General features: G+C 56.3%; 1 protein-coding gene across 1 annotated transcript in view; it reads right to left on the reverse strand.

Annotated features, from left to right (window-relative positions):
• The window catches only part of DPYSL5 (dihydropyrimidinase like 5), a 71,774-nt gene that overhangs the window by 7,832 nt on the left and 43,071 nt on the right, over window positions 1-20,871 (reverse strand). Inside the window, exon 11 of the mRNA XM_065400407.1 lies at window positions 9,150-9,318. Within this exon, the coding sequence (XP_065256479.1) occupies window positions 9,150-9,318 (169 nt within the window). The remainder of the gene's footprint in view (window positions 1-9,149; window positions 9,319-20,871) is intronic.

Below are 20,871 nucleotides of genomic sequence, written 5' to 3' on the forward strand. Positions count from 1 at the left end.
CAGCCAGTTTCAAGCGGAGTGCCCCAAGGGTCGGTCCTGGGGCCGGTTTTGTTTAATATCTTTATTAATGATCTGGAGGATGGTGTGGACTGCACTCTCAGCAAGTTTGCAGATGACACTAACCTGGGAGGCGTGGTAGATACGCTGGAGGGTAGGGATCAGATACAGAGGGACCTAGACAAATTGGAGGATTGGGCCAAAAGAAACCTGATGAGGTTCAACAAGGACAAGTGCAGAGTCCTGCACTTAGGACGGAAGAATCCTATGCACTGCTACAGACTAGGGACCGAATGGCTAGGTAGCAGTTCTGCAGAAAAGGACCTAGGGGTCACAGTGGACAAGAAGCTGGATATGAGTCAACAGTGTGCTCTTGTTGCCAAGAAGGCTAATAGCATTTTGGGCTGTATAAGTAGGGGCATTGCCAACAGATCGAGGGACGTGATCGTTCCCCTTTATGCGACATTGGTGAGGCCTCATCTGGAGTACTGTGTCCAGTTTTGGGCCCCACACTACAAGAAGGATGTGGAAATATTGGAAAGAGTCCAGCGGAGGGCAACAAAAATGATTAGGGGTGTGGAGCACATGACTTATGAGGAGAGGCTGAGGAAACTGGGATTGTTTAGTCTCCAGAAGAGAAGAATGAGGGGGGATTTGATAGCTGCTTTCAACTACCTGAGGGGGGTTCCAAAGAGGATGGAGCTCAGCTGTTCTCAGTGGTGGCAGATGACAGAACAAGGAGTAATGGTCTCAAGTTGCAGTGGTGGAGGTCTAGGTTGGATATTAGAAAACACTATTTCACTAGGAGTGTGGTGTTCCATGCGGAGCGGATAAAGCACACGACCAATGTGGTTGCAAGCTGAACTCAAGCTGACTCTGAATCCTGTTTATTGCAAGCTTTCTTTTATAGTCTTTCTCAACATTACATAACACAATTAGGCTATAATCACACATCTACCGACTGGACAAGAAGGAGAATCATGTGTTTATCACATGTATAGCCCCACACCGATTGGTTCAATCGTTCCTTACATAAGGCCTCATCTTATATAACCACCAGGGGGCCTTACATAAGGCCTCATCTTATATAACCACCAGGGGGCCTTACATAAGGCCTCATCTTATATAACCACCAGGGGGCCTTACATAAGGCCATGATTTATTACCTTGTTTACCTCATCTTATATAACCACCAGGGGGCGCCTTTGTCTTACAAGGCCATGAGCCATTGCCAGGCAAGTGTCCCATCGTGACCCTTACCTTCTCATGGAACTTTCCATTAGGTTGGCGTAAGGATGATACATCCCCACATAGGAGGGTGGCGAAGCACTGGAATGCTTTACCTAGGGAGGTGGTGGAATCTCCTTCCTTGGAGGTTTTTAAGGCCCGGCTTGACAAAGCCCTGGCTGGGATGATTTAGTTGGGAATTGGTCCTGCTTTGAGCAGGGGGTTGGACTAGATGACCTCCTGAGGTCCCTTCCAACCCTGATATTCTATGATTAGTCAGCAATGTGATGCTGTTGTGATGCAAAAAATGTGATGTATGGAAAGGATGTAGAGAAACTGGAAAGGATCCAGAGGCGAGCGACAATGATGATCAAAGGGATGGAATGCAGCCAGATGAGCAAAGGCTGAAGGAACTGGGTAGGTTTAGTTTGGAAAAGAGGAGATTAAGAGGGGACATGATAACGGTCTTCAGATACTGGAAAGGCTGCCATAAAAAAGATGGAGAAAAGTTGTTCTCTCTTGCCACAGAAGGGCAGGACAAGAGGCCATGGGGTCAAACGACAGCACAGCAGATTTCGATTAAACCCCAGGAAAAACTCCCTAACTGTAAGAACAGTACGACAGTGGAACAGATGCCTGTGGAGGTCATGGAAGCTCCTTCACTGGAGGTTTTCAAAAGGAGGCTGGAGCCATCTGTCTGGGATGGGTCAGACACAACAAATCCTGCATCTGGGCTGGGGGGTTAGACTAGATGAACCTTGACATCTCTACCAACCCTCTGGTTCTATGATCTAGATGTACCTGAGCTAGCACTGATCAAGTGAATGCGCTAAGAACAGTGTAGCTGCAGTGGTGTGAGCAGAGGGATGGACTAGCCATCCCGAGTCCAGACTCGGCAACTCAGTTTGGTATGCTACACCGCCAACTCCAAGTGTAGACGTACCCAGAGACAGATAATCACCTCAACATGAGTTGTCTGCGCACTACTGTGGCAAAAGGCTCAGGGACCCTGGGATATATAAAAATGGGGCTAACATGAAGAAGTAGGAAAGTGATTTGTAGATTCTGAGATCCCCAGGCCAGAAGGGACCATTGTGATCGTCTGGTCTGACCTCCTGCCTAGCATAGGCCAGAGACCGGCCCCACAATAACTCACAGAGCAGATGGTTTAAGCATTGCCAGGGATGGAGAATCCACCACAACCCCCGTAGTTAATTACTCTCCCTGTTAGTAATTTACATCTTATTTCCAGTCTGAGTTTGTCTAGCTTCATCCTCCAGCCACTGGCTGGTGGTAGCCCTGTCTCTGCTAGACTGAAGAGCCCCATACCAAGTATTTGTTCCCCAAGTCTACTGATCAAGTCAACCCTTAAGCTTTTCTTTATTAAGCTAAAAAAAGACAGAGCTCCTGGAGTCTCTTATAATCAGGCAGGTTTTCCAATCCTCCAATCATTCTCGTGGGTCTTTTCTGACCCTTCTCCAATTTATCAATATCCTCCTTGACCTGTGGGCACAGGAACTGGACACAGGATTCCAGCAGTGGTCACACCAGTGCCAAAGGCAAAAGAACCCTCTCGACCCTGTGACGTTCTGAGTGTAATATAATATCTCATTGAAAGGTGACAGGGCCAGAAAGAGTTAATTAACTCAGACTGACCTGACCCATGGGTTAACCTTAAGGACTGGTTAGGAAGATCTGTAAATGACTAGAGCTTTGAAATGCAAGTCTGCATTGTTAGAGATCTCAAAGGTAGATGTTTGCTCAGGTCTTGTGATGTAAGCAAACAAGTCTTGTCTATTGCGGTAGTTTTAATTCAAAGATCAAAAAGGGAATATTAACATTTATGATGATACTTGAGTAAAATAGTATTATTGTCTCTATGTCTCTTTGAAGGTTGTGGTAACCTGTATCGGAACTGTTTAATGGATAAATTACCCTGTGCTAATTGCCAGGATGTTTGGGAGAAGGAGAGTTAAGCCTATTGTTTTCTCAGGCCAAAAGGCTGCAGGAAATGTATAAGAACCCTGGGACACGATCCTTCTGCATCTCAGATATGCTTTGGGTTTCAAGAGGGGGAAACCTTAAGCCACAAGGACTGAGATCCCCAGTCACTGACTGGAGCCACCCTGAATATGGACATTGGACTATAACCTATGGACTATTTCTAAAAGGACTTTTGGAACAAGCTCACCTCTGCTATGTATCTGAACCTCAAGAATTGAATTCAAGTCTGTCTGTATATTGATCTTTTAACCAACTCTCTCTCTCTTTTCTTTTTTAATAAATTTTAGTTTAGTTAATAAGAATTGGCTATAGCGTGTATTTTGGGTAAGATCTAAGTTGTAATTGAACCTGGGTATGTGGCTGATCCTTTGGGGTTGGAAGAACCTTTTCTTTTATATGATGAGATAAGATTCTCAGTAATCATCATCATATCTGACAGGTGTGTCTGGACGGAGGCCTGAGGCTGGGCACTTTAAGGGAACTGCGTTGTTTGGACTTCTAAGTAACCAGTGAGGTCCTATAGAAGCTGTTTTGTGCTGGTTGGTAAATCTAAGTATTGGAATAACCACCAGCGTTTGGGGTTTGTCTGCCCCGTTTTGTTTGCAGTTCACCCTGATTGAGTGACCTCAGTTGGCTCCCACAGGCAGCACCGTCACAGACCCCTACTCAAGATTCCTCTAGTTATGCATCCCTGTTTATGATCTTGTCAGGGCACTGAGATCGGGAGCTGCAGATATAGGCCAGGCCCATAGTGGGGCCAAGGCAATAGAGCCATGGCCAATTCATACCAGCTAGGATCTGGCCCATTGACTCAGCAGAGCAATGGTTGATTGACGCCAGCTGGGGATCTGGCCCATTGACTCAGAGGAGCGATGGCTGAGTCACACCAGCTGGGGATCTCCCCATACTGTGGAATTGTTAGTGGTGTAAAAAGCCTCTGCCTGCTCCTGTGGGGGCTTTGCCAGCCCTCCAGACCGGAGATCGCTGTGCCCGGCAGTGGTGTTTCCTTCCTGCCCTCGCTGGGTGCTTATCCCACAGTGGCTGGGCTTGCCCTGGCACTGCTAGCGCATCATGGATCCTGCTAGCGTCTAGGCCCAGGAGAACCTGCTCCCTCTTCCTGCTGCAGCCCCCTGCCAGCTCCAGCTTCCCCCCCCCACACACACACACTCCAGCCAGCTCCCAGCTGGCTGCCAGGGGCCTGCGCCAGGCCCGTTCCTTGAGGCTAATTCCTTCCCCAAACTTATCTGAGATCAAGGCGGTAGCATTAACATTTGCAGGGACTGCCTTGGGACACCAGATGGCTGTGCTGGGGCATATCTGGTTAGCCTCTGTATTCCAAGTAAGCCCATTAGAATGTATTGTGGGGGTTGGGGTATTTCTACGGTTTGGAGAACTTGGGCCCCCCACACCCCCACGGGTCAGAGTTTTTCTACGCGGGGCTAGTTTTACTCTTACACCCGTCACTCTGTTAAACTGTGGTGCAGTGATTCCTTTTCCTGTGGGACTTGCGCTTTTCATCATTTCCATTCTCACAGACGCACCAGCGATTCCTGCAGGAATCTTGGTCCTATCACACACGCTCCAAGGTGGACAGAAACTCCCCCGAGCTCAGGCTCTTTATAAACTCTAGCCCAGTCTCTGTGGCTGGGCGCAGATGGAATTCCAGTCTGTGCAGATTCTTTGGTTCTCCCAGGACTTGGCGTTGAAATGTGGCTGTTTCCTTCGGTCTCTGGTGGGCTTTTTCTTCAGCTTCCAGCTCTTGCTTTCGCCGCAGGACAGCAGCTTGGCCCCTTCCTCAGCTAACGCTGTTTTCTTGTTACCCGAACGCCAGCCAGCTTCACTTCATTATCAACCCTCATTGGCCATTATTTGTAACCGGAGCCTGTCAGCTTCACTGGCCTCGGCTGTTTGATCCCACTCACCTCTGAGCTGAGCCGTCCCCTCCAAGGGCCATTCTTCTTCCTTCACCGCATTGTTTCCATTTCTTTCAGTGTGTGACTGTGCTTCACCTACTCTCGGTGTTCTCCAACCCTTAAAGCTCTCCAGAGCACATTTTAAACTCGGAGATTCGTGGGGCCCTGGGCCAAAGCCCAGCGTATCCTAACCAGGCAGTGCTTTCCCCAGGAATTGAAATTGGGGGGCGGGGGGGGGGGGCTCAAAAGTACGGGGGGAGGGGTCAGGGCCGATGAGGGGTGAGACCGTGAGGGTGAAGGGGGGCTGTATGGCACCACAGTAACAACTGAAAAATGTTTCACGACCATTTCATTCATTTAACTCATGTTTTTAAATCATCACACAAATTAAAGTTGGCAACACAAGCTTACTCTGAAGCACGACATCTACATCCTTCTTGCTTTCTTGTTGTAATTTTGCACAACTCTGTTAATGAGCTTCTCGAATGCAGTGCGTTCATCTTGGGTGGCTTCTCGTGTGTCCGGTACTTCCAGTTCTTCATGACATGCTCATGATCAGGCAGAAGGCGACTTCTTTCAGAACACAAAATTCTATTCAATGAGGAAAAAGAACGCCCAACTGTAGCTGTTGTGACTGGGAGTAGAAAGAGATGTATACCTACTTCTTTCAGCCCAGGAAACACAGCACAAAAATGGGTCAAACCACTAGTGATGATAAAGAAGAAGTTGAAGTCAAATCTACATTTGTTCATCGTATGATATTCCACTCTGTGTTCAAATTCTCTAGTCTGTCCTGATCACATGCTGGCAGCGCTTCACTCCACTCAACTGTCGGTGTTTTATAAGACAGGCATCTGTAAAAGCTACGTAGAGGTTGATAGAATCCAGAAGTAGTAGTTGTAGAGATATAAGAATCAAGTTAGTGTACTTTACTTTTTCAGCTGTCTTAAACACTTTTTGTCCTCTTCATTTAAGGAGTCAATAAAAGTTACTTCTGAACTGAAGTCTTTGCTTCTTCCAGTACTTTTTCAATGGATCTCTCTCTGATTGATCCAAGTGTAGCTTCCATTGCTGGACAGAGATCTACTACTGTTCTAGCAGATGCCTGGATGGCATTGTTTACTGACCCAAGTGGTTTCAACAGTAGACTTACAAGAGAGAGAATGGCGATTGTATTCTCTGAACTTAGTAGCAAAAGTAGTTCACCAGCCTCACTACTTAAATCCGCCCCATCTCGGTAAATACTTTCCAAAGCCAATAATAATGGTTGCAGTAATTTTAAGTATCAGAGGGGTAGCCGTGTTAGTCTGTATCCACAAAAACAATGAGGAGCCGGGGGAGCAAAGTCACTAAAACGTAGCCCTTTAACGTGCCCCTCCCTTCTCCTCCACCGCACCCCACTCAGAGTTGTTGGCCTTGGCCAGTGAAGACCAAGAGTTCAGAGGTGCTTTCGCATGAGTTCACCTCCCACCGTGGGGGGGGTGCGCGGGAGAAGGTACCTTGCTTGTTCCTCCAGCTGCTGTTGTTCGTCATGCCACCATTCACTCCACCACTCCATTGCCGATGGCCCTGCGCTCTCACCTTCTGCTGCCACTTGCCACTGTGACCTCTGCGAGTCGGTCTCTTGAGGTTCCACCAGCTCTCAGTGATTTCAGCTCTCAGTGGGGGAAGCTCACAGCGAGTGCAGGCTGGGCCGTCCCTTCCACAGAAACACTGTCCTGCAGAAGGTCTAAGACTTAGGCCTGATTGTCAGTGATTTCAGTTCTAGTGACCACTTAACAAAACAAAAAAGACTCTCAATGGAGCCTAATAAGAGAGAGTCCAGCAGAGGGCAACGAAAATGATGAGGGGGCTGGAGCACATGACTTACGAGAAGAGGCTGAGGGAACTGGGATTGTTTAGTCTGCAGAAGAGAAGAATGAAGGGGGATTTGATAGCTGCTTTCAACTACCTGAAGGGGGGTTCCAAAGAGGATGGATCTAGACTGTTCTCAGTGGTGGCAGATGACAGAACAAGGAGTAATGGTCTCAAGTTGCAGTTGGGGAGGTTTAGGTTGGATATTAGGAAAAACTTTTTCACTAGGAGAGGGGTGAAGCACTGGAATGGGTTACCTGGGGAGGTAGTGGAATCTCCTTCCTTAGAGGTTTTTAAGGTCAGGCTTGCCAAAGCCCTGGCTGGGATGATTTAGTTGGGGATTGGTCCTGCTTTGAGCAGGGGGTTGGACTAGATACCTCCTGAGGTCTCTTCCAACCCTGATATTCTATGATAAGCTCTATTTGTAAACAGGGTAGAGGGGCAGGTCAAATAGTGCCTGTGACTCTTAGACACAGCCCACACCACCATGCAAACCCCCTGTCCTGTCCCTGCCCCCCGACCTCCACTGGGATCTGCCATCCAAACCCCTTGCTTAGCAAGTACAGTTCAGTTGAGGGGGACCAGGGCTTAATTTGTAATGAAAGAAGTGCCAGGGCTCAAGCAAGTTTTTTACTTTCATAACTGATGTGGCAAGCCCAGGGCTATGAACTGCCGAGCCTGGAGGTGCCCGGGACTATGAACTGCCAGGGCTCAGCCCTGGCAAAAATTAAGCATTGAGGGTGACCCCTTCATTCAGTCAGGCTAAGCACAGTTCTGCTGCCCTTTACTCATACAATGAGGAGAACAACATTTCATGACCCCTGCATTCAGTACTAAAGTGATTTGTAACCCAGCACCAGCCAAAATTGATCACATGGGCAGCACAGCTCTGTCTGCTGGATACCTTGACAGAGTAGGTGAGTTCATGTAAATACAGTCTGGTCCTGAAGCCTTTCCCCCCTCCCCTGGCTCACCACTAGCTGTCAGGGGAGAGCTCAGTCACACCTTGCTTACAAATCATCATTGGAAATGATAAGGTTGGCCAACGTTGCGGAAAGCAATGTGCCGACATTGTCAGAAAAACAACAGCTGTGTGAGGAAGCTAGTCTTTGTAAATATTATACTTTTCCAGGTACAATTATTTTATCACACACTGTATCTGCTTTTAAAATGTGTATTAATGTTTCAATTTCAATTCAAATTTCCAACCAATGACAAAATTGGCAACACTGCATGTAACTAGTTGACCACTGGGGGGGTGTTGGGGAGATTCTGGGGGGGGTTACACCCCCACTGGGGGGTTGTAGGGAAATCCCTGCCAGGCTACGCCAAACAATGGCCAAGCCCCTGATTGCCCAGAGCTCGCTTTGCTGAGACTCAGCCACACCCACCCATGGACACTCCCGCCAACCCACGCCTGCCAGCCTCTGCCACGGGAACAGGGCATGGAACGGACGGCACACACCAATAGCAGCACTGCCAGGCTGGCTCAGAACGAGAGCTGGGAGCCAGGACTCCTGGCTTCTCCCTGCTCTGCCAAGACCAGGAGGGCTGACCTCAGGCACTGCCCAGAAGCTCTGCAGGGCAGGGGCATGTCTGCAGCACCCAGGACGAGGGGCCACAGGTCCTGGTTGGGACCCATGGGCGCTCCCACAGTACAAATCAACACGCTGCTTCCATTTCCCCATCTGCGCAGCAGGGCTAACGTCTGCATGGCGGTGCTGTAGTGCTCGCAGTGTGTGGACGGCGCCGGCAGCGCTGTGTCCGGCTAGGCAGCGAGCTCGGCATAGGGGGCAGCAGGGAGCGTCTCGTCCACATGCCACTTGCGGGCTGGTAGAACAGGGAGGTGGGGCGAGCCTCCCGGAGCACCCTGGACTGGGGCAGCCCACGCAGGTCCTGGCACGTGTCCCCCACGCTGTGTCCCTGCCTGAGAGATCCCCCGCCAGGGCTGCGAGCACGGCCAACCAACGCTGCCGGGCGCCTGTCTGTGACGTCGACACAGCCACCGGCAGCCAGACCTGGAACAAGAGGCCCACATGCCCTGACCTGCCCTGCTCTCGGCCAGCCAGCCCCCACTCGCTCAGACGGGGGCGGGGGTCTCGCTGGGGTCCCCCCTCCAGGGGGCGCTAGCACACGCTCCGGCCCCGCTCTTACCGGATAGGCTGAAGCCGGACTCGTGAAGGTCCCTCATGCCCCCGTGTCGAGTGGCAGGTCGGGTGGGGGTATCTGCAAGTGGAGTCCCCGTCTCCTTTTTCCCAGCATGCACCACCACAGCCACGTCCCCCAGGTAGGGGGTGCGCTCCACGCCCCTAAGCTTTAAACTCTAATGGAGGGAGAAAAGAAACACCCATGAGCGCCGGCCGCACAGTTAGAGCAGAGCTCCCTGGACGGGACCTGAACCCACGGCCTGCCCTGCCGCGTCCCTATGCTGCCCGAGCCCCATGGCCGGCCCCGCCCTGTCCCTACGCTGCCTGATCCCCATGGCTGGCCCCGCCCTGTCCCTATGCTGCTTGATCCCCATAGCCGCCCCGCCCTGTCCCTATGCTGCCTGATCCCCGTGGCCGGCCCCACTCTGTCCCTACGCTGCCCGAGCCCTGTGGCCAGCCCTGCCCTGTCCCTATGCTGCCTGATCCCCATGGCTGGCCCTGCCGCGTCCCTATGCTGCCCAATCCCCGTGGCTGGCCCCGCTCTGTCCCTACGCTGCCCGATCCCCATGGCTGGCCCTGCCGTGTCCCTATGCTGCCCGATCCCCATGGCTGGCCCCGCTCTGTCCCTATGCTGCCCGATCCCCATGGCTGGCCCTGCCGTGTCCCTATGCTGCCCGATCCCTATGGCTGGCCCCGCTCTGTCCCTATGCTGCCCGATCCCCATGGCCGGCCCCACCCTGTCCCTATGCTGCCCGAGCCCCGTGGCCGCCCCCGCCCCTACGCAGGCCAATCCCCGTGGCCAGCCCTGCCCCGTCCCTACGCTGCCTGAACCCGCCCCTATGCTGCCCGATCCCCATGGCCGGCCCCGCTCTGTCCCTACGCTGCCCGATCCCCATGGCTGGCCCTGCCGTGTCCCTATGCTGCCCGATCCCTATGGCTGGCCCCGCTCTGTCCCTATGCTGCCCGAGCCCCGTGGCCGGCCCCGCCCTGTCCTTACGCTGCCCGATCCCCATGGCCGGCCCCACCCTGTCCCTATGCTGCCCGAGCCCCGTGGCCGCCCCCGCCCCTACGCAGGCCAATCCCCGTGGCCAGCCCTGCCCCGTCCCTACGCTGCCTGAACCCGCCCCTATGCTGCCTGAGCCCCGTGGCCGGTCCCGCCCCGCCCCTACACTGCCTGAGCCCCGTGGCCAGCCCCGTCCCTGTGCTGCCCAATCCCTGTGACCAGTCCCACCCCGTCCCTACGCTGCCTGATCCCCGTGGCCTGCCCCTCCCTGCCCCTACGCTGCCCAAGCCTATGGCCAGCCTGGCACCGTCCCTACGCTGCCCGATCCCTGTGGCTGGCCCCGCCCCGCCCCTATGCTGACTGAGCCCCGTGGCCAGCCCCGCCCCTATGCAGGCCGATCCCTGTGGCTGGCCCTGCCCCGTCCCTATGCTGCCTGATCCCCGTGGCTGGCCCCGTCCCTACGCTGCCTGATCCCCGTAGCCGGCCCCGCCCTGTCCCTACGCTGCCTGATCCCCGTAGCCAGCCCCGCCCCTATGCAGGCCGATCCCTGTGGCTGGCCCTGCCCCGTCCCTAAGCTGCCCGAGCCCCGTGACCGGCCCTGCCCCGTTCCTACGCTGCCTGATCCCCGTGGCCGGCCCCGCCCTGTCCCTACGCTGCCTGATCCCCGTAGCCAGCCCCGCCCCTATGCAGGTCGATCCCTGTGGCCGGCCCTGCCCCGTTCCTACGCTGCCTGATCCCCGTAGCCAGCCCCGCCCCTACGCTGCCTGATCCCCGTGGCCGGCCCCACCCCTACGCTGCCTGGTCCCCGTAGCCAGCCCCGCCCCTATGCAGGCCGATCCCCGTGGCCGGCCCTGCACTCTCCCTACGCTGCCCGATCCCCGTGGCCAGCCTGGCACCACCAGACTGGACCTTAGGCTACCCGCTGTGTCTGGCCCTGGGGGACAGCAGCCAGCAGCCTAGTGGTGCATGAGGGCCTTGCCCCACCGGGACAGATCCTGCCCTGGAGATGTGGGGTACCAGGCTGGGGAGCCTGGACGATCTGGGGCCCGGACGTGGAGCGGGGCTGAGATGGGATCCCTGCCTAATATGGGGCTGGGCTGTGACTGAGCTTGCTCCCCGACCCTGCCCAGCCCCTGCCCCTGCCCCTGGGGTCAGTTCAGGGGAGAACTCAGCTGAAAGCGGGGGAAGGATGCTGGGTTTCTCAGGACACTCCAGCCCCATCACCGCAGCTGCCCCAGCTGGGACACTGAACTTCCAGAGCATCATCCACTGGTGCCCTGAAAGTCCAGTAAAGGCCCTATTAGCCAGGCTGGGCAGGGACGGTGTCCCTAGCCTCTGTTTGCCAGAAGCTGGGCATGGGCGACAGGGGATGGATCACTTGATGATTCCCGGTTCTGTTCATTCCCGCTGGGGCACCTGGCACTGGCCACTGTGGGAAGACCAGATACTGGGCTAGATGGACCTTTGGTCTGACCCAGTGTGGCCGTTCTTATGAGACACCAAGGACTAGAGGAGGGGGGAGGAGGGTACAGCCTGGGGGTGGTGGTGCAGTGTTGGGTAGGGGGACAGCATAGGGACGGGGGTGCAGCGTGGGGTAGGGGATACAATGTGGGGAATGGGTGCAGTGTGGGTTGGGGAAGGGGGCACAGAATGGGGTGCAGAGGAAGGGGGGACTGCACAGGGAGGAGGTGCAGTGTGGGGGTACAGCATGGAGAAGGGGTGCAGTACAGGGGAAAGGGTAAGGGGGACTGCATGAGGAAGGGGTGCAGTGTGGGGAAGGGGGTACAGCATGGGGATGGGGTGCAGAGAGGAGTGGGGATACAGCACTGAAGCAGTTCAGTGTGGGGCAGGGAGTGTAGCATGGGATAGGGGTGCAATGCGGGAATACGGCTTGAGGAAGGGGTGAAGCATGGGGATAGGGGTGCAGTGCGGGGGTACTGCATGGGGAAGAGGGCAGTGTGGGGGTAGCGGGTAGAGCATGGGGAAGGGGTGCAGTGCAGGGGTAGAGGGTACAGCATGGGGAAGGGGTGCAGTGTGGGGGTAGAGGGTACAGCATGGGGAAGGGGTGCAGTGTGGGGGTACTGCATGGGGAAGAGGGCAGTGTGGGGGTAGGGGCTACAGCATGGGGAAGGGGTGCAGTGCGGGGGTAGGGGGGTACAGCATGGGGAAGGGGTGCAGTGCATGGGTACTGCATGGGGAAGGGGTGCAGTGCGGGGGTAGGGGGTACAGCCTGGGGAAGGGGTGCAGTGCGGGGGTAGTGCATGGGGAATGGGTGCAGTGCGGGTGTAGGGGGTACAGCATGGGGAAGAGGGCAGTGCGGGGGTAGAGCATGGGGAAGGGGTGCAGTGCGGGTGTACTGCATGGGGAAAGGTTGCAGTGTGGGGGTAGGGGGTACAGCATGGGGAAGAGTTGCAGTGTGGGGGTACTGCATGGGGAAGAGGGCAGTGCAGGGGTAGGGGGCATAGCATGGGGAAGGAGTGCAGTGCGGGGGTACTGCACGGGGAATGGTTGCAGTGCGGGGGTAGGGGGTACAGAATGGGGAAGGGGTGCAGTGCGGGGGTACAGCATGGGGAAGAGGGCAGTGCGGGTGTATGCATGGGGAAGGGTTGCAGTGCAGGGGTAGGGGGTACAGCATGGGGAAGGGGTGCAGTGCGGGAGTAGGGGGCACAGCATGGGGAAGGGGTGCAGTGCGGGGGTACAGCATGGGGAAGGGGTGCAGTGCGGGGGTACTGCATGGGGAAGAGGGCAGTGCGGAGGTAGGGGGTACAGCATGGGGAAGAGGGCAGTGCGGAGGTAGGGGGTACTGCATGGGGAAGAGGGCAGTGCGGGGGTACAGCATGTGGAAGAGGGCAGTGCAGGGGTAGGGGGTACAGCATGGGGAAGGGGTGCAGTGTGGGGGTACAGCATGGGGAAGGGGTGCAGTGTGGGGGTAGGGGGTACAGCATGGGGAAGAGGGCAGTGCAGGGGTACAGCATGGGGAAGGGGTGCAGTGCGGGTGTACTGTATGGGGAAGGGTTGCAGTGTGGGGGTAGGGGGTACAGCATGGGGAAGAGGGCAGTGCAGGGGTACAGCATGGGGAAGGGGTGCAGTGTGGGTGTACTGTATGGGGAAGGGTTGCAGTGTGGGGGTAGGGGGTACAGCATGGGGAAGAGGGCAGTGCGGAGGTAGGGGGTACTGCATGGGGAAGAGGGTAGTGCGGGGGTACAGCATGTGGAAGAGGGCAGTGCAGGGGTAGGGGTACAGCATGGGGAAGGGGTGCAGTGTGGGTGTACTGCATGGGGAAGGGTTGCAGTGTGGGGATAGGGGGTACAGCATGGGGAAGAGGGCAGTGCGGGGGTAGAGCATGGGGAAGGGGTGCAGTGCGGGTGTACTGCATGGGGAAAGGTTGCAGTGTGGGGGTAGGGGGTACAGCATGGGGAAGAGTTGCAGTGTGGGGGTACTGCATGGGGAAGAGGGCAGTGTGGGGGTAGGGGGTACAGCATGGGGAAGAGGGCAGTGCAGGGGTAGGGGGCATAGCATGGGGAAGGAGTGCAGTGCGGGGGTACTGCACGGGGAAGGGTTGCAGTGCGGGGGTAGGGGGTACAGAATGGGGAAGGGGTGCAGTGAGGGTGTACTGCATGGGGAAGAGGGCAGTGCAGGGGTAGGGGGTACTGCATGGGGAAGGGGTGCAGTGCGGGGGTACAGCATGGGGAAGGGGTGCAGTGCGGGGGTACAGCATGGGGAAGAGGGCAGTGCGGAGGTAGGGGGTACAGCATGGGGAAGAGGGCAGTGCGGGGGTACAGCATGGGGAAGAGGGCAGTGCGGAGGTAGGGGGTACTGCATGGGGAAGAGGGCAGTGCGGGGGTACAGCATGGGGAAGAGGGCAGTGCGGAGGTAGGGGGTACTGCATGGGGAAGAGGGCAGTGCGGGGGTACAGCATGTGGAAGAGGGCAGTGCAGGGGTAAGGGGTACAGCATGGGGAAGGGGTGCAGTGTGGGGGTACAGCATGGGGAAGGGATGCAGTGTGGGGGTAGGGGGTACAGCATGGGGAAGAGGGCAGTGCAGGGGTACAGCATGGGGAAGGGGTGCAGTGAGGGTGTACTGCATGGGGAAGGGGTGCAGTGTGGGGGTAGGGGGTACAGCATGGGGAAGGGGTGCAGTGTGGGGGTAGGGGGTACAGCATGGGGAAGAGGGCAGTGCAGGGGTACAGCATGGGGAAGGGGTGCAGTGAGGGTGTACTGTATGGGGAAGGGTTGCAGTGTGGGGGTAGGGGGTACAGCATGGGGAAGGGGTGCAGTGTGGGGGTAGGGGGTACAGCATGGGGAAGAGGGCAGTGCAGGGGTACAGCATGGGGAAGGGGTGCAGTGAGGGTGTACTGTATGGGGAAGGGTTGCAGTGTGGGGGTAGGGGGTACAGCATGGGGAAGAGGGCAGTGCAGGGGTACAGCATGGGGAAGGGGTGCAGTGTGGGTGTACTTTATGGGGAAGGGGTGCAGTGTGGGGGTAGGGGGTACAGCACGGGGAAGAGGGCAGTGCAGGGGTACAGCATGGGGAAGGGTTGCAGTGTGGGGGTAGGGGGTACAGAATGGGGAAGGGGTGCAGTGCAGGGCTAGGGGGTATAGTATGGGGAAGGGGAGCAGTGCGGGGGTACAGCATGGGGAAGGGGTGCAGTGCGGGTGTACTGTATGGGGAAGGGTTGCAGTGTGGGGGTAGGGGGTACAGCATGGGGAAGAGGGCAGTGCAGGGGTACAGCATGGGGAAGGGGTGCAGTGTGGGGGTAGGGGGTACAGCATGGGGAAGAGGGCAGTGCAGGGGTACAGCATGGGGAAGGGGTGCAGTGCGGGTGTACTGCATGTGGAAGGGTTGCAGTGTGGGGGTAGGGGGTACAGCATGGGGAAGAGGGCAGTGCAGGGGTACAGCATGGGGAAAGGGTGCAGTGCGGGTGTACTGCATGGGGAAGGGTTGCAGTGTGGGGGTAGGGGGTACAGCATGGGGAAGAGGGCAGTGCAGGGGTACAGCATGGGGAAGGGGTGCAGTGCGGGTGTACTGCATGGGGAAGGGTTACAGTGTGGGGGTAGGGGGTACAGCATGGGGAAGAGGGCAGTGCAGGGGTACAGCATGGGGAAGGGGTGCAGTGCGGGTGTACTGCATGGGGAAGGGTTGCAGTGTGGGGGTAGGGGGTACAGAATGGGGAAGGGGTGCAGTGCGGGGCTAGGGGGTACAGTATGGGGAAGGGGTGCAGTGCGGGGCTGGGTCTCTGCTATTGCAGCCCCCCTTCCTCCCCACTCAGGCCTGGCTGTGGCTGCCAGAGCTGCACCCTGGGTACGACAGCTGGCGTCATGCTCGGGTCGAGAGGCACTGTCGGGCCACGGCTGGCTGCTGTGTCTCCCCCAGGAGCAGGCCCCCCGGCAGGCAGAGGCCAAGTGATGCCCCAAGCTGTGAGCTGGTGCCACGGGGGGCAGCTGGGGGGGACGACCCCCACCTGAAGGGAGCACAGAGTTGGGGCGCTTGATAAACCCCAGGCCAAGAGAGAGCGGAGTGCAGCACGCTGCCCCCTGCTGGCATGCCGCCTCACTGCACCAATGCAAAGCAGATTCCACCCCCTGCCCAGTCTCTCCAGTGCAACCCCCTCCCCCCACCCCTATAAGCAAGTAACCGCAGGCGTTAAAGACCAGTCCCATGCAGGCAAGCGATGCCCCCTAGTGCCATGCAAGGATCATGCACAGACAGCAGCAAGCGCCAGCGGCCACAGCAGCGGGCTGGGAACCAGAACTCTGGGGTCCAACCCTGGCTCTGGGTGGCCTCGGGCAGGTCCCTCCCCACTCCGCCCATGGTGGGGCGCCCCCTGCTGCCAAGGGGATGCCACTGCCCTGGCACAAGTACGGTGAAACCCCAGGCTGCCGCAGGCGAGTGGGGAATCCTAGGGAAGTGAATTGCTGAGGAGGAGTACAAGAGAACGGCACTAGCGTGTAGGGGCGAAGGCCCCGAGTTACACCTAGCAAGGGACACAAAAGGCAGTAAGAAGAGGGTCTCGAGATACATTAAGAGCAAGAGGAAGGAGACTTAATAACTGACATCATCAAAAGGCTGAGGTGGTTGATGCCTATTTTGCTTCCGTCGTCACTAAAAGGTTAATGGTGACCAGATCCTCAACACAACCAATACTAACCCCAAAGGGGAAGGAAAACAAGCTGAAATAGGGAGCGAACAGCTAAAGACTAGTTAGATAAGTTAGATGTAGTCAAGTGAGCAAGGCCTGATGAAACTCAAGCTGGGGTACGAAGGAACTGGCGGAAATGATCTCGGGACCGTTAGCAATTATCTTTGAGAATTCCTGGAGGACGGGTGAGGTCCCAGAGAACTGGAGAAGGGGAAACACAGGGACCTGTCTTTAAAAAGGGGAACAAGGAGGACCCAGGGAAATACAGACCAGTCAGCCTCACTTCAATACCTGGAAAGACACTGGGACAAATTATTCATCCATCAGTTTGTAAGCGCCTAGAGGAGAAGAAGGTGATAAGGAACAGCCAGCATGGATTTATCAAGAACAAATCCTGCCAAACCAACCTAATTTCCTTCTCTGACACAGTTATTGAATGGGGGAAGCTGTAGGCGTGATATGTCTTGATTTAGTAAGGCTTTTGACACATTCCCACGTGACATTCTCACAAGCAAACTGGGGAAATGTGGTCTGGATGGAACTACCGTAAGGTGGCTGCACAACTGGGTGAAAGACCATACTCAAGGAGTAGTTTCAATGGTTCGCTGTCCATCTGGGAGGTCATATCTACTGGGATCCTGCCAGGGTCTGTCCTGGGTCCGGCACTGTTCAATATTTTCATGGACTTGGATAATGGAGTGGAGAGGAGGCTTATAAAATCTGCGGCTGACACCAAGCTGGGAGGGGTGGTGAGCACTTTGGCGGCAGGATCAGAATTCAAAATGACCTTGACAAATTGGAGAATTGGTCTGAATTCAACAAGCTGTAATTCAATACAGACAAGTGCAACATACTTGAGTTAGGAGGTAAAAATCCAATGCCCAACTCCAGTGGAGAATAACTGGCGAGGTGGCAGTACTGCTAAAATGGGTCTGGCGGCTTACAGTGGATCACAAATTGAATATGAGTCACCAATGTGATGCACTTGCAAAAAAAGGCTAATATTCTGGGGTGTTGTCACAGATCCACAGGGTCGGGCTACGGCCCGGCCTTGGAACAGTCACTGGGAGGGGCCCTTCAGTGGGCCAGACTCCCTACAGGTCCCACTCTTCTTTCAAGGTAAGCCACATGGCTTCACCCCCTCTTTAGACTGGACCTGTGGGCTCCAGCCCCCCTGCTCCATCCTGGGAGCTCCGGGCAGCAAGTCCAGCTGGGACAGACCCTGGGGCATAGGCACCGACTCCGTGGGTGCTCTGGGGCTGGAGCACCCACAGGGAAAAATTAGTGGGTGCTCTGCACCCACCGACAGCCAAGCTCCCCCCCTGCGCCCCACCTCCCCCTCCTCCCCTGAGCACGCCGCATCCTCTCTCCTCCACCTACCTCCCAGCACTTCCTGCCTTACTACTGCCAAACAACTGTGTGCTTGGTGTGCTTGGAGGGAGGGGGAGAAGCGAGAACGTGGCACGCTCTGGGGAGGATGTGGGTCTGGGGCAGGGATTTGGGGAAGGGGTTGGAATAGGGGCAGGGTTGGAATGGGGGTGGGGCAGGGGTGGAGTTGGGGCTGGCCGTGGCAGAGGGGGGTTGAGCACCCACCGGCGGGAGCAGAAGTCAGCACCTATGCCCTGGGGGAGACGTGTCCTCTCCTCAGGGATCAGTGCCCCTCGCCCAGCGTCTGCAGGGACACTCACCCAGTGCTGTCAAACCAGGCGGGTTTATTGGTCACCTGGCACACGGCCCAGGCAGCCCCTCGGGTGGCCCAGAGAACTGACGGTTACAGCCCAGCCCGGCCCGGGCAGCCAGCACCCAGCCCAGCTGCAGTGACCCCCATGGTTCAAGCTCCGTCTGTCTCACTGTCTGACCTTGGTCAGACTCCAGGTGAGAGCCCTGTCCATGACTCCTGCCAGCCCCCAGCTCTTATCCCCCCCCTCGCACCTCCCAGCCCCTGTTCCCCAGCTGGGGCCATGGCCCGGCCTCCCTGCTGAGCAGTGAGGAAATCCATCTGCCTTGGGGGCCAGGGTGGGGTGGTTTCGATGTCTGGGCAATTGGATTTGCTGTCGTCTTCTCGAATCTGCACTGCTCTGGGGACCAGGCCCAGACAGCTCGGTGACACCCCCAGCTGTGTCTCTTAGCCTGCCCGGAGAGCAACCGCTCCCTTTCCACCCAGGGGGGAAACTGAGCCACACACAGGGCCCATCAAAATAGTCCCTCTCTGTCCCAGGCATATGAACAGGAGTGTCCAAAGTCACTGTTCTGCTGTGCTCAGCCCTGGGGGGGTCTCAGCTGGAGCCCAGGGTCTGTTCCTGACTGCCACCCGGAGATGTGGACAAACTGTGGGGAGTTCAGAGGAGAGCAACAGAACCGACAAAAGGTTTAGTAAACCTGACCTGTGAGGAAGGGTCACACAGCCGGGGCCTGTTTCGTGTTGAGAGAAGGGGCTGAGGGGGGACCTGATAACACTCTTCAGAGCTGCTCAGGGCTGTTCTACGCGCGGGGCGGGGGGGGGGTGTCACTTGTTCTCCACGGCCCCGGCAGGTAGGACGAGAAGCAATGGGAGGGAGACTGAGGTTAGCGCCTAGGAAGACCTGTCCAGCGGCTGGGAAGTGAAGGTGGGGACCCACTCCCGAGGGAGGCTGTGGGATCCCACGTTGGACAAACCCCTGTCAGGGCTGGTCCAGGTTCACCCGGCCCTGCCTCAGTGCGGGGGGCTGGACCTGGTGCCCTCGCGAGGTCCCTTCCAGCCCCACGTTGCAGTTCCCTAGGGCTGCGGCTGGCAGCTCCTGGATCCACAGTGGCTAGGAGGGGAAGCCAGCACCTGGACCCACTCACCAAGACGGGGGCCAGCAGGGGAGCTGGAGGAAGAGGGCTGGGAGGGTGCAGGCCCCAGAGGAAAGGGGGAGGCGCTAGGGAAGCAATCGGGGGGGTGAAAGGATCCAGGGGGGCTGCCCTCACTGGGAGGGCGGGTACAAGGGTGCTCCTGAGAGGCAGCCTAAGAGGAATACCTCGGGGTGGGTGGAGGGGAGGGGAGGGCAGACACGGAGCAGGAGTGACACTCTGCAAGGACAGCAGGGCTGGAGCAGAGCATCAGGGCAAAGGACAAGATCAGTGACCGCGACCCCCCAGGCTCGCTCCCTTCACAGCCGCCTCCATGCCCCCCCGGACCCACCTGTGCCATGATGGGCCCACGGGGAACGAGCTGCTCACCGACCTCTGAGTGACCGCCCAGCCAGGGTGCCCCCATGAGGCCTGCACTCAGTCATCGCTCCTGACTGGCCTCACATAGACTCATAGGACTGGAGGGACCTCGAGAGGTCATCTAGTCCCGTCCCCTGCACTCAGGGCAGGACTAAGTATTGTCTAGACCATCCCTGACAGGTGTTCGTCCAACCTGCTCTTAAAAATCCCCAAGGATGGCGATTCCACCACCTCCCGAGGCAATTTATTCCAACGCTTAACTACCCTGACAGTTAGGAACTTTTTTCTAATGTCCAACCTAGACCGCCCTTACCGCAATTTAAGCCCATTGCTTCTTATCCTGTCCCCAGAGGTTAAGAACAATTTTTCTCCCTCCTCCTTGAAACCACCTTTTATGTATTTGAAAACTTATCACGTCCCCTCTCAGTCTTCTCTTCTCCAGATTAAACAAACCCAATTTTCTCAATCTTCCCTCATTGATAATGCACGTTTTCTAGACCTTCAATTATTTTTGTTGCTCTTCTCTGGACTTTCTCCAATTTGTCCACATCCTTCCTGAAATGTGGCACCCAAAGGCCTAATCAGAGTGGAGTAGAGCAGAAGAATTACTTCTTGCGTCTTGCTTACAACACTCCTGCTAATGCATCCCAGAATGATGATTGCATTTTCTGCAACAGCGTTGCACTGTTGACCCATATTTAGCTTGTGATCCACTATGACCCCCAGATCCCTTTCCGCAGTACTCCTTCCTAGGCAGTCATTTCCCATTTTGTGTGGGTGCAACTGATTGTTCCTTCCTAAATGGAGTACTTTGCATTTGTCCTTATTGAATTTCATCCTAGTTACATTTCTCCAGTTTGTCCAGATCATTTTGAATTTTAATCCTGCCCTCCAAAGCACTTGCAACCCCTCCCAGCTTGGTATCGTCCGCAAACTTTATAAGTGTACTCTGTATGCCATTCTCTAAATCACTGATGAAGATATTGAACAGAACCGGACCCAGAACCGATCCCTGCGGGACCCCACTCGTTATGCCCTTCCAGCATGACTGTGAACCACTGATAACTACTCTCTGAGAACGGTTTTCCAACCAGTTATGCCAGTGAAAGCATAAAGGGTGGAGGCCTGGAACCGCTCCCGGTGGGGACCCACCAGGCTAGGGAGCAGCGCAATGTGGCCTGATAGTGGACAGAGAACTGCCGCTGGGCAAGCAGCTCCCTGCTGGGCCCTGCTGAGGGAGGGCGTGTGGAGAGGGCCCTGTGGGATCACACATGCCAGAGCACCTGGCAGCTCTAACCAAATCATGCTAAGGAACTGGACGACGGCCTCCCTATGCAACATGTAGGGAAAAAAAGCTGTGTGATGACAGGGGCCTTCAACCTGAGTGACGCGCTGC

This window comes from Emys orbicularis, chromosome 3, assembly GCF_028017835.1.
Source record: "Emys orbicularis isolate rEmyOrb1 chromosome 3, rEmyOrb1.hap1, whole genome shotgun sequence".
Lineage (NCBI taxonomy): Eukaryota > Metazoa > Chordata > Testudines > Emydidae > Emys > Emys orbicularis.